This window comes from Emys orbicularis, chromosome 6 (assembly GCF_028017835.1).
Source record: "Emys orbicularis isolate rEmyOrb1 chromosome 6, rEmyOrb1.hap1, whole genome shotgun sequence".
Classification (NCBI taxonomy): domain Eukaryota; kingdom Metazoa; phylum Chordata; order Testudines; family Emydidae; genus Emys; species Emys orbicularis.
Genome location: NC_088688.1, coordinates 128,286,320 through 128,298,640, shown reverse-complemented (window position 1 = coordinate 128,298,640; position 12,321 = coordinate 128,286,320). Strand labels below are relative to the sequence as shown.

The 12,321-nt window shown below is 41.3% G+C and overlaps 1 protein-coding gene across 1 annotated transcript in view; it reads right to left on the bottom strand.

Moving 5' to 3' along the window:
- GAK (cyclin G associated kinase) overlaps positions 1 to 12,321 on the bottom strand; it is a 116,258-nt gene that overhangs the window by 70,363 nt on the left and 33,574 nt on the right. Inside the window, exons 6-9 of the mRNA XM_065407060.1 lie at positions 10,387 to 10,512; positions 8,284 to 8,373; positions 1,390 to 1,525; positions 591 to 703 (exon numbers count right to left, since the gene is read on the bottom strand). Coding sequence (XP_065263132.1) covers positions 591 to 703; positions 1,390 to 1,525; positions 8,284 to 8,373; positions 10,387 to 10,512 — 465 coding nt within the window. The remainder of the gene's footprint in view (positions 1 to 590; positions 704 to 1,389; positions 1,526 to 8,283; positions 8,374 to 10,386; positions 10,513 to 12,321) is intronic.

Here is a 12,321-nt window from a genome sequence, read left to right as displayed (position 1 = left end):
AGGTAAGATTTAGTTAATCTATTTACTTAAATCTGTGCAAAAGGACACTCAAGTCAATTAGGAACAGGTTTAAGAAACTGAAATAAGCAACCCTTAAACCAAAGTAAAAGTCCACACAGGCATTTGCATTAACTGTACCAGTTTAATTAAGCTGTTGTGAATTTGTGTAGGCCTAAATTCCCTAAATTCATTGTCCCATATTAAACTCCCCCCCCTACGCACACATCCTCACAACCACCACTTCTCAGGTCAATTTCAGTCACATCTGACATGTGACACTGAAGATCTACCTCCAGAAGGAATGCTGTTGAGAGGAAGATGCTTCCAAGAGTCTGACAATAAGCAGGAAGAACCATCATTGGTTTCCTTTTAACATATTCGGATGAGAAAGAGCTTTGAGGCTGGGATTTTGAAGCCATTGTAAGTGAGTTATGCATCCAAACCCCATTGAATTTCTATTGAAATTAGGCACCTAAATCCCTTAAACTCATTTGAAAATCTCACTGCAACCATTTTGACAGCTGTTTCAAAGTTCCTACTGATTGAAGGTGGGGAAAAGAAGGATTATACTCTTCGTAGCACTCCCTTACCTCTGTGATAGGAGATTTAGGATTCACGTTCCTGGCAGCCGCAATCTCCTGCAGCTGATTCACAAGTTCAGTGATTGACAACCTCTCCTCTGGGTTCACCTTCAAAGTAGAACCTAAAAAAAGGTAATTTAGACATTACAACAGTCCTTTTTTGATTGCATAAATCTGTTCTTTACTCAGTGGATTCAAGCGCAGCATGATTATCAATAGTAAAGCGTGCAGAAAAACCAGGGAAACAGTCAACTTGTACCCAAGTATCATTTGCCTTTAACAGGCATCTCTGTATTAAGAATAAGGATTTTAGTGATGAATCAAGACGACACTTTTAAAGAAAATACTACAAGAGAATCAAACTTGAAGAAATGTTTAAAGGCAACTTAGAACCCACCCCATTTCATCAGAATTTTAACAACCAACTGTAGTAGTTCAACTGTGTCTTTTGAACTTTAGTAAAACAAAGTTTCTTAAACAAATTCAAGGAATCCGAACCAAAATGCAAAATATTTCCAGCCAATTTATCAAAATCCTAAGATTAAGTATTGAAAAAATCAGTGAAAAACCAAAAGGTTTACACTCAAAAATCTAGTTCTTAACTGCATGTAGAAAAGTTTGAAAGTTCTTCATATTGATGTCACATAGCTAAAAATAAACTAATCATTGTCATACGGTTTACGATGCCACTTCAATGGAACTGGAAAATTCTGATTGATTAATCCCATTGTACCCAACATATTTTTAATGATGAAAGTAGTAAGGTCCACAAAAGCATCAGAATAAATGAACAAGATTCTAAACTTACGAATGAGATCATGGAACACAGAATATCGAGTGTCATTCTGAGGAATAGAGTATTTCCCATTGACTATGCGAAGCTTAGCCCCATCTTCAAATGGATGTTGCCTAAAGCACAATAAATACAGGATACAGCCCAAGGCCTACACAGAAATAAAAGCAAACATTACAGAAAAGTCAGTAATTCAGGCACCGAAAACCATTTAAAGTTGAATTCTAGATATGAAACTGATTAGAAACTGGAACAACTCTGATCAAGCTCAAATCTAAATAACTTTGCTATATGAAATGCAAATTGCTTAGTCATGGAACCCAACACTATTAACTGTGATTCAGCTGCATACCCCCCCTTCTTTCTAAAATAACTAAACCCTTGAAGTTTCATTCTTTAGGATTAAAGATTAACAAGCCTAGTCTACACAGACTAACCGTTTCTAGCAGCATGAAGACTGTGGTACAGTTTTGCCATTATGATTAAAGGTCTGCTAGTTTCCTCAGTCTCAGATTTTTTTTTTATTTTAAAATTCTCTCCAGGTTGAGCGATTTATGTTATAGTATAATATATAGGTATCAACACCTTTATTATATATGTAGCAAAGTGTAGTACAATGGTTTTTAAAGTAGGTGCTCCAAAGAGAGAGTTCTATTTTTATGGGCCGAATCCTACATTCATAGTTTCTGTGTAAGTCACTCCTATTTAAAGGATTTGGTCCTCTCTTTGCAATCCTAATTCAAATTCATTCGGTTACTAAGTACATAATTGGGTAGGTTGTCAAAGCGTAAATCACTATTCAAACAGCATTCCATGCAAAGCCCCATTTACTTCTTTACATTGTTTACAAATTTATTCCAGAAGAGAGAATTGAAACCTCAATAAAACACCCATCTACTGAGGCCAATGAGTTTGGGGGACTCAGTTCCATAACTGAAAATAGATACCACACAATTTGCCCTGGGAAATAGCACATGTGCCTAAAATCAGGATTGAGTTCTACCGTTGCAAGAATCCAAGAATAATGGGATGAGTCAAGGAGAACATTTTACTTAATGTTTTCAGGTAAATTTGGATACTTCGATTAACATTAGGTACAAAAAAAAGCAAATAGAAGTGGTGTTCCTATGCTGAACTGGTGGTCCATCTAGTGTAGTAAGAGGTCTTGGAAAAAGTGTGCCCTGTGACAAATGCTTCAGAGGACAGCAAGCTTTTCAGAATGCTTCTGGAAAATTGTGCAAAATCCCCCGGAGGAATTTTTTTCTTAACCCTGCTAGCAATCATCTCACATACCAAGCCATGGTGGCTACTTGCATCAATAGAAGACAAGCATCTGAAGAAAGTAGCTAAAATACCGACTCAGCTCCTTCCGTCTCAATCCTATCTTATGCCAACAAGTTACAAGTTTTTACTTTATATTCTGTATAATTTTAGTGCTGTTTTAACTCTAGTGTCACCTTTTTCTGGAAAGGGTGAAAAGTATCACTCAACCGGCCATTATTTTATATGAGCACCTTAATCATATCCCATTTTGTTCTACCACATTAAGTTCCAGTGTTATTTTATTCTCTATACGGAAACTTCACATTCTCCTGATTATTTTTGCTGCCATTCTTTGGACAGTTTCAGCTACCTCCTTTTCAAGCAGTGATCAAATTGTAGCATTCAAAGCCAACGTGTATCACTGATTTGTAGAACACCTATGTAATGGTATTCATTATTCTCTTTCAATGCAGGCTAATATCTTGTTAGTTATTCTGATGGATGCTGTGCATTGAGCATTCACCTGTCCATAATGACACCTCAATGTACTTTGTAAGGTCTCAGTCATTCAGAACCCATAAATGTATATGGTTTATTTAAGTTATTCCTTCCAAAGTGCTTTAACTTACAGATATTTACTTTGATAGCTAGCTGTCACTTTGATGGCCACCTACTTAGCACACCTACTTGTGTTACACCAGTTAAGTTCTGGGTGCCTTCACAATTTTCACTAGTCTCTGAATTGTGTGCATAGTAAATTTTGCCCAATATATTAACCAAACAGTTTCACTAAAGGTCTCCTAAAATCTTAAGATATAAATCATCTTTCCACAATGAAAACCTAGCTTTTCATTCTTACACTTGCTTGCTCTCTTAACCAGGTTTTAAAACCCAAGATGCAACACTTCACCACCCTGTGGTTTCCAAGTTCCCTTAATAGCCTCTTCCTTTATAAAAGTTCGTTGTCCATCTACATTATATCCAATCAGTTTTAACTGAGAATTCTCACAAGTTAAAAATGGTACAATTCACCATCACAAAGAACATGCTTAATATGAGGTTACGTTACTCAGTTCTTTGTAGTTCTGTTACTTTGTCTGGTACTGAAGAAATGCCCAGGGTAATTCACAGAATCACCCTCAGGGGAGGTCTACACTAACCCCCCAATTCGAACTAAGGTACGCAACTTCAGCTACGTGAATAACGTAGCTGAAGTTCGAAGTACCTTAGTTCGAACTTACCTCGGTCCACACGCGGCAGGCAGGCTCCCCCGTCGACTCCGCGGTACTCCTCTCGCCGAGCAGGAGTACCACAGTCGACGGCGAGCACTTCCGGGTTCGACTTATCGCGTCCAGACAAGACGCGATAAGTCGAACCCAGAAGTTCGATCGCTCGCCGCCGAACTACCGGGTAAGTGTAGACCTACCCTCAGTTCCACATGAGCATATGGATACAATGTGATGCCATAACTTGGGCCAAGTGACTTCACTTCTCTATGCCTCTGGTTACGCTCTCACGTTCTGTCTGTCTTGACTATTCAGACTGTATGCAGAGACTCACACTGTGCTTGTACCCAGCCCAATGGGTTCTCTGTTGGACATTGAGTCCCTATTGTAATGAAGATTAATACTAGACGTCTGAGGGTGACTATGAAGTTGCACTTTTGTGTTTGCAGCTCAGTTAGGTTGTTTTTGGTTCTGAATTCTTGGATGAAGGCTATCCAGCCTTGGCTTACTACAGTTTAATTTTCTAACCGGGTTATTTTTGTACAAACACCTTTTAAGAATCAGGAAATGTTCTCATACCAACAACTAAAGGTAAGAAGGAGTTAACGTTTAACAGAGCAAATGCACTCAGTAACAGATGTGCAGAGAAAGAAATCTGATTAGCTCAACTGCAAAGAGCTGTGATACAGGAAAAAGCCAAAAATCAAAACAAGGTTCTGCTTTTTGAAGTTTTAGTGCTAGAGACCCACCAGGCACCAGCCAAATGGGTTTCAATAAAGAATCAGAGGAATTACCCTAAAATAAGTGCTATAAAGTCACATTAAAGAACTACGTGAAACTGCATCAGCGAAAATTAATAAGTTGGATAAAAAAACGAGCAAAGAAAACAGCCTTGACAAAAATAATCTCTAACTCTTACACAGAGCTTGTCATCAGTAGATTTCAAAGCACTTTACAAAAGAGTTCAGTATCATCTCCATTTTGAAGATGGGGAAACTGAGGCACAGAAAGGAGAAGTGACTTTCCAAGGTCACCCAACAGACCAGTGGCGGAGCTGGAAACACTGTCTATGTCTTCTGAGTCTTGATCCACTGTTCCATACGCTGGCGGCTACAGACAACGTAGATAGAATGTAGAACTGGAAAATGTAAGCCACAAAAAACCTTGCAATCACAACATTAGGGGGCATCTTGAAAATCAAATATGAACCAAGAATGTGTGCACTCTCATGGTGGTGGTGGTGGTGGAAGAATGCTCCCTCAAGCCCATTGAATTTGTGGAAACCTTCATTAATGCTGATACTAAACACCAAAGATTTCACCTACAAAAAAAGCCATGTGACTTTTTCAAAGAGAAAGCACTAGTGATAATGGAAGAACTCTGATAAACTATCTGACAGGACAGAATTTTTTTTTGGAGGCCAAGTCCCAGGAGGACCTGCTATTTGAGGGGACAAAAATATTTTCCCTTAAGCTCAGCCTGAAGATAGAAGCAAAAAAAGGAACTTCAATTCAAAAGATGCCCATTGGTAGAAGCCGCCATTATTTCTATGGTATTACTTATGATAAAACCTTTATTTTAGGTACAAAAATCTTTAAAAACAGTATCTTCCAGCTTCTTCCATCCACAGGTCAACTAAGTCATGGTGACTCGTGAAGCGCAGAAAACGTGATCTGACCATGAGCAGAAGCCAGCTCAGGGCTGGTCTACACTGCCGCGCTAGTTCGGCGGCTGGGGATCGAAGTTCCGGGTTCGATTTATCGCGTCTGGTCTGGACACGATAAATCGAACCAGGAAGTGCTCGCCGTTGACTGCGGTACTCCAGCTCGGCGAGAGGAGTACCGCGGAGTCGACGGGGGAGCCTGCCTGCCGCGTGTGGACCGCGTCTGAACCGCGGTAAGTTCGAAGTAAGGTATGTCGAATTCAGCTACGTTATTCACGTAGCGGAATTTGCGTACCTTACTTCGACTTGGGGGGTAAGTGTAGACCAAGCCTCAGATGGAATCTGATCAATTGCAGCATACGGAATTCCCAAGTGTCGTGCTTCGCCCGTGGGGGATGCTGAAGATTGTGCACAACAGCGTCACCCATTTGGTAAGTAGCACATCATGCCAGACACACAGCACCAAGATTCCAAGAGCCACACTGGCTCCCGCAAGTTTTGAGGTGGATTTCAAGGTGCTTGTTTTAAACAGGTAGCCGGGATCTGGTTAGCTGGGAGACCCCCTGTCTCCCATTCAATACAGACACAGCTGAGATCAGACAAAAAGAATTGAGCTAAAGGACTCTCAGAACAGCTGGAGGAGCTGGGGCAGGACACTGGCAGCGATGGGGTTCTTTTGACTCTGCATTTCACTTCCTTCTTTCATCCAGATTTGTTAACCATCCAAACATGCTCCAAAGCTCATTTCCCCCCCCCCTCACAGGAATTTAGGGAAATTGGGGTCACTAGGTAAAGGTGCTGGACATGAATAGCCTTTGCATGATGATATGGTGAGGTAAGGTGTTTGGTTTAAGGAAGGCTTTTACTTGGAAAGTGTAAGAACTGTACTGAGGGTTTTTTAATTGTGTGCTTTAAATTTTAGAAGGTGTCTAGACTTCGGAAAAGGAGCCAGAGAAAAATGAATAAAATAATCAAAAGCCAGGAGAACGCTGACCACATTTGAGAACCTGGTAACTGCTCAAAGGAATAACAGGAGTAATATCTAATGTATTCCTGATCTGCAAAAGCATTTCAGGAAGCTTTGTGGTTAACAGGAGTTACAGTTTTGATCCACACTGAAGTTTACACATTTTTTTATGGCCTGAGCAGCAGCACTACAAATTCATCTAGACAGTATGGTGAAAAGCACCTAGAATAGAGCAGTGGAGGATACTGAACTCCCTGGGGGAAAGTAAAGTACAACCATTCACCCGAATCACAAACTAAAACCACGTATGCCCCTTGCAGTTGTGCTGTACTGCATATGCAACTCTGATTTCCCTGACCACAGACCATCCGACAGGAGACAAGGCAGCTTAGCAGAACGGCAGGCTCTACATGAGCCCCACTGGTTGGAACACGGCCCTTTTAAAGAACAGAGTGGCATGTGACAACAGCTGCCATACTGTTAAATAGGAGGAGTCAGCCACGACAGTAAACACCTGGGTTATCCTAACCAAAGATTTAAATTGCCCAAGTCCTCTGAATAAATGGAGCGCTACCTTTCCTGTTTTCGGTAAGTGGATGCAATTGTGGTCCAACTTGTATGGATTTAATCTGATATACGAGTAAGGTGTTTAAGAACTATATTACCCTGGGTTTACTCTCACACCCTTCACTCCAAAAATTCAATATGAAGATTGACAACTACAGAGGCAGAACACAAGACGCTCAAGTTAATTTTTAAAATGTATTGTTTAAAAGGTTTAGACAGTAGTTGAGATTCCAACAGCCCTGAACAGCCATCACAAATTTTGATGTTCAAGTGTCTATTCTGCATTTGATATTAAAATACATGTTTAAAAAGTCATACAGACTTGTTTACCAACACTGGTACAGTTTTTAGAAGTTAAGCATGTGCATTCATAAAAATATCCAATACTCTGAAAAATACTAATGTGTAACATCACCAAAAAGAATGCGAAAGGACTCATCGCTGACACTGTTAACTGAAGGTGCACTGGGAGTTTAAATACTTCTCTTCAAATGCAACTGCAATCCTTTCAATGCAGGTTACTCATTTCCCACTGCCTTTTGCCATCCCACTTAGTTGCAAGAGAAACATACGTGATTTCCACACAAACAAGAGTTAAGAAGTACTGATGTTTAAGTTGTTCCTGCGTTTCATACTCTGTACTACCTTGAAACTAAGATTTGTGAATGAGCAAAATCAGAGTTGTGTGTCTTAGCAACCTCTGTCTAATCACGTAGTAGTGATCATGGACTCCAAGAGAGCCCTGTCCTGACCTCCAGAGAAGAAGCAAAGTTGTTGCAACACAGACACTTCACTCAAGGCACTGAAGGAGCTGGGACAAAGTTCCTGAGGTCTATGCCTCAGGTCAGCCCAAATTAAGATTTAAATTTCATACCAATTAAGCTTATTTTGCCTGAAATGTCTCAGATACAGACAGCTGAGGTATTGTTTTAATATCGAACAATGCAACTCCAATAGCAGTGAATGTGCAATTGTTTAAACATCACAAATATGATGAAATATAGGTACTATTTAACTATGATATCCAGGGCCGGCTCCAGGCACCAGCTTAACAAGCAGGTGCTTGGGGCGGCCAAGGGAGAGGGGCGGCACCTGCGGCAATTCGGGGGCGGCAGGTCCCTCACTCCCTCTAGGAGCGAAGGACCTGCCGCCGAACTGCCGCCGCCGGCCCTGATGATATCTAACAGGCATCATTACATACAAAGAGAAACAGAAGTTCCTACCCATATATCCTGTTTTTCACCGATTGGAAAGTTTGAATACAAGTCTATCATTTCTGGAGTCCTATACATTGGTGTTGTGTTTCTTGTAATCTGCAGAAACAAAAGTAAAAGTTCATGAAGCAGAGACCTGAACAATGCTTTATGTTCAGCCTCAGGGAACAGCGTTCCAAAAATGTTCTGCTAAAAAGCAAGTAAAAAGGGCATTCTGACTTCAAAAGCTAGTTTGGGGCACATTAGTCAAGGTGCAAGTCCTTGCTTCAAAATAAAGTTACGAGGGAAGTACCTCTATGTAAAGCCTACAGGAATGACATTTTAACTGTAATTAAAAAGTACCTGCTGCAGTAGTCCCTTCAAGCCACACAGCAAGCAAAACCAGACTATCTGCTCTCAACAGGGGAGAGTGACACTGAGAAACAAGGAACAGTTATATCAGGGGTAAGCAATTTATGGCACACGTGCCGAAGGCAGCACGCGAGCTGATTTTCAGTGGCACTCAGACTGCCCGGGTCCTGGCCACCGGTCCGGGGGGGCTCTGCATTTTAATTTAATTTTAAATGAAAATTCTTAAACATTTTAAAAACCTTCTTTACTTTACATACAATAGTTTAGTTATATATTATAGACTTATAGAAAGAGACCTTCTAAAAAGGTTAAAATGTATTACTGGCACGCAAAACCTTAAATTAGAGTGAGTAAATGAAGACTCGGCACAGCACTTCTGAAAGGTTGCCGACCGCTGAGTTATATCATGCCCTTAGGATGCATCTGGAGGAAGGACCCTACTTTGTGCCTTTTTTCCTCCGCCCCATGTGAGAAGTTGGCCAACTGCATGGCACCATCTTCTCTTCCCTTCCCAGAGAGCCAGCAGACAATTCTCCCTGAGTTCAGGTTCCAAAAAGGAGAAGGGGACCAGAAGCAAGCAGGTATCATTCTTCTAGTACTCAGGACCTCCCAAAAAAAGAAGTTGATGCTGTCAATGAGCGTGCAGACTCTCACAAGTTAATGGATTTAGTTTGAGTCTCATTACTGACCTTCTCCATAGATTTAGAAGGGTTTGAGAAATCACTTAAAGTAAATCCATCTTTACCGCTACATTAGGATTTGTCAGCATTACTAGTACTTAGCCAGATCTATGGACAAATTGCATTTTGAAAGAAAGGGGGAACATGCCAACATTGATACAGCTGTCCTAAGAGTACAGCAATACTGTCTAGTCCAAGATCTGTCAAACAGACCTACTGCTTCATCACATGCCACCCAATTCAGTTTTAGAAGCCATGTTTGATTAGATTTGATCAGAGTCACTGGGGTACAACTGACTTTTTACTTTTCTGCAGATGGTGAAAATTCACATACTAACAGAAAATAGCAGTCGATTCCTTACTCCTCTCCCTTTTTATTAAATAGGTCATGAAAAGTTACACTATCAATTGTGTCAAGTTTCAATTTGTGTTTATATTTTATTTCTCCACAGCAGAGAGTAGCAGGCACTCCATGGGCATCGATTAGGATGGGTGCTCAGGAAGGTAGTTTAAAAACACAAACTGTTTTGTTGTAATGGCAGATAACATTTAAACAAGGTAGCAGCAGCTGACTCGAAAAATAAATAAATAAATAAAATAAAAATAAATTATTGGAGATATCCTATCTCCTAGAACTGGAAGGGACCTTGAAAGGTCATCGAGTCCAGCCCCCTGCTTTCACTAGCAGGACCAAGTACTGATTTTGCCCCAGATCCCTACGTGGCCCCCTCAAGGATTGAACTCACAACCCTGGGTTTAGCAGGCCAATGCTCAAACCACTGAGCTATCCCTCCCCCCCCCCCCCCCAAGGCCTTGTAATCCACTTCACAATGGAAAGGGCTTCAATTGTTTTAGGTTTCAGAGTAGCAGCCGTGTTAGTCTGTATCCGCAAAAATAACAGGAGTACTTGTGGCACCTTAGAGACTAACAAATTTATTAGAGCATAAGCTTTCGTGGGCTACAACCCACTTCTTCGGATGCATAATTGTCTTAGAACAGTCATAAATGAGGGAAAGTTGGGGGGAGAGGGGGATTAAGGCTAACAGAGCAGCACTAATTAACTGCCTGTCAAGTTTCTCACCTCCTCTTCAACTATTGCTCTCTTTTGGGCAGACCAGCTGTAATCAGGATAATGTGCTATAGTTGTAGCACTGCCAAAGTCACACAGCTTAATTGTCCCTTGGTTACTAATCAGCATGTTCTCCACCTGCAGGTAGGTTAACAAATTGAAAAAGTTACAAACATTTATGAAGGCTGTGTAGCTCATGCACACTTTTAAATCATGCCCAGGAAGTGTACAAATATTTATTAAATAAAATGAATCAATACTTAGTATTTTACTGCACATGGTATCCCACGTTAGAATGGACACTTAAGACTCTATTAGAGTAAGTGACAGGCTTAAGGTCCAAGCCGTAGGCAAAACAGGTAGTAAGCCCAGGAAGTCCAGCTCTCCCCCTTAATCTAGCCACTAGACATCTTGCCCTGAATGACATGATCTATTTTGTGGAATAGTAGGGTTACTATATTCAAACATTTAAAAAAGAGGACACTCCATGGGGCCCCGGCCCCAACTCCGCCCCTTCCCCGCCCCCGCCCCCGCCCCCACCCCACCCCTTCTCCGCCCCCATTCCAACCCCTTCCCCTGCCCCAACTCTGCCCCCTCCTCTGAGCACCCCGCATTCCCCCTCCTCCCTCCCGCTCTGATCTTGGTTGGGGGTTCCCCGGACATTTCTTCTTGATTAGAAATCCCCCCCCCCGGACGGCCATTTAACACTGAAAAACCGGGACATGTCCGGGGAAATCTGGACGGATGGTAACCCTATGGAATAGTACATCTTTATTTCTAACAAATTCAGTTCAAAGGATCTAGTATTTTATTTAATCCATGTGCCTCCATATGTTGGTTTTGCACGACATTTTCTAGTGCTTTAAGCTAGAAAAGACATGCAAGGAGTCTTTTACAAATTGCCCTTCAAGATTAATGAGTAGTTTAAAACCTTATCAGGAGCACCAGTTAATAGCTGGGGGAGGGGATTCTCTCCAGGAGAATTCTGTGCTGATTGTGAGGCCCGAAAAGGAAAATATAAATTAAATGTTTATTCAAAAAATTAAAACGGTTTTCAATAGGTCTCATCTTCTCTGTTAGCCTTAGAGCATGGAATATTTTTATCATTGTATCTTGAGGCTGCATTCCCTTGACCCACCCTGATAACTGACTCTTCCATTTAGTGGTTCCTATTCTGTTAGTACACTCTTTAGTGCTCTCCTGTATGCGCCAGGTCTGGCATAGTGGGCAGAGCAACAACCAAATACAATCAGCACACACGAATATCATCGGCACCCCCTGGGAAGACACAGTAAAATGTGCATGCTTACTTGGGCCCAGCTTTTAGAAACAGTGGTCACTACCTTCCTAAGAATGTCAGTAGAGTGTTCATATTTTAAGGGGGTCTCTACCTGTGTCTTCCAAAACCAGCTTACAGGGACCTTTAAAAATCCAAATTTAATTCTGAAGAAAATGCCTCCCCTATGCTACAAAATGACTTGTTTTGTTCCACATGGCAACTACTCAAGGGGACAAATTAATTCAGAGAGTTTCGAGTATGAGAGCCATGCGACTATTTTCAAAATACACCTCTACCCCAATATAACGCTGTACTCGGGAGCCAAAAAAATCGTACTGTGTTATAGGTGAAACCGCATTATATCGAACTTGCTTTGATCCGCTGGAGCGTGCAGCCCCGCCCCCCCGGAGCACTGCTTTACTGTGTTATATCCGAATTCGTGTTATATCGGGGTAGAGGTGTACCCCATAATTAATGTGGAATTTAAACAAGTGGCACCAGTTCTTACAATGCCACGTGCATGTAAATCACATTAACATTAGCCATTGTGAAAAGGATTGGGGGAAAGCAAATGAAGGAGTGCGTGCCACACCAACAAAGGAATGAAGTAATGGAAAGTCTGCAGCGGAGGTCACAGCATAAATCTCAACTCATTTGAAGCTGCATTA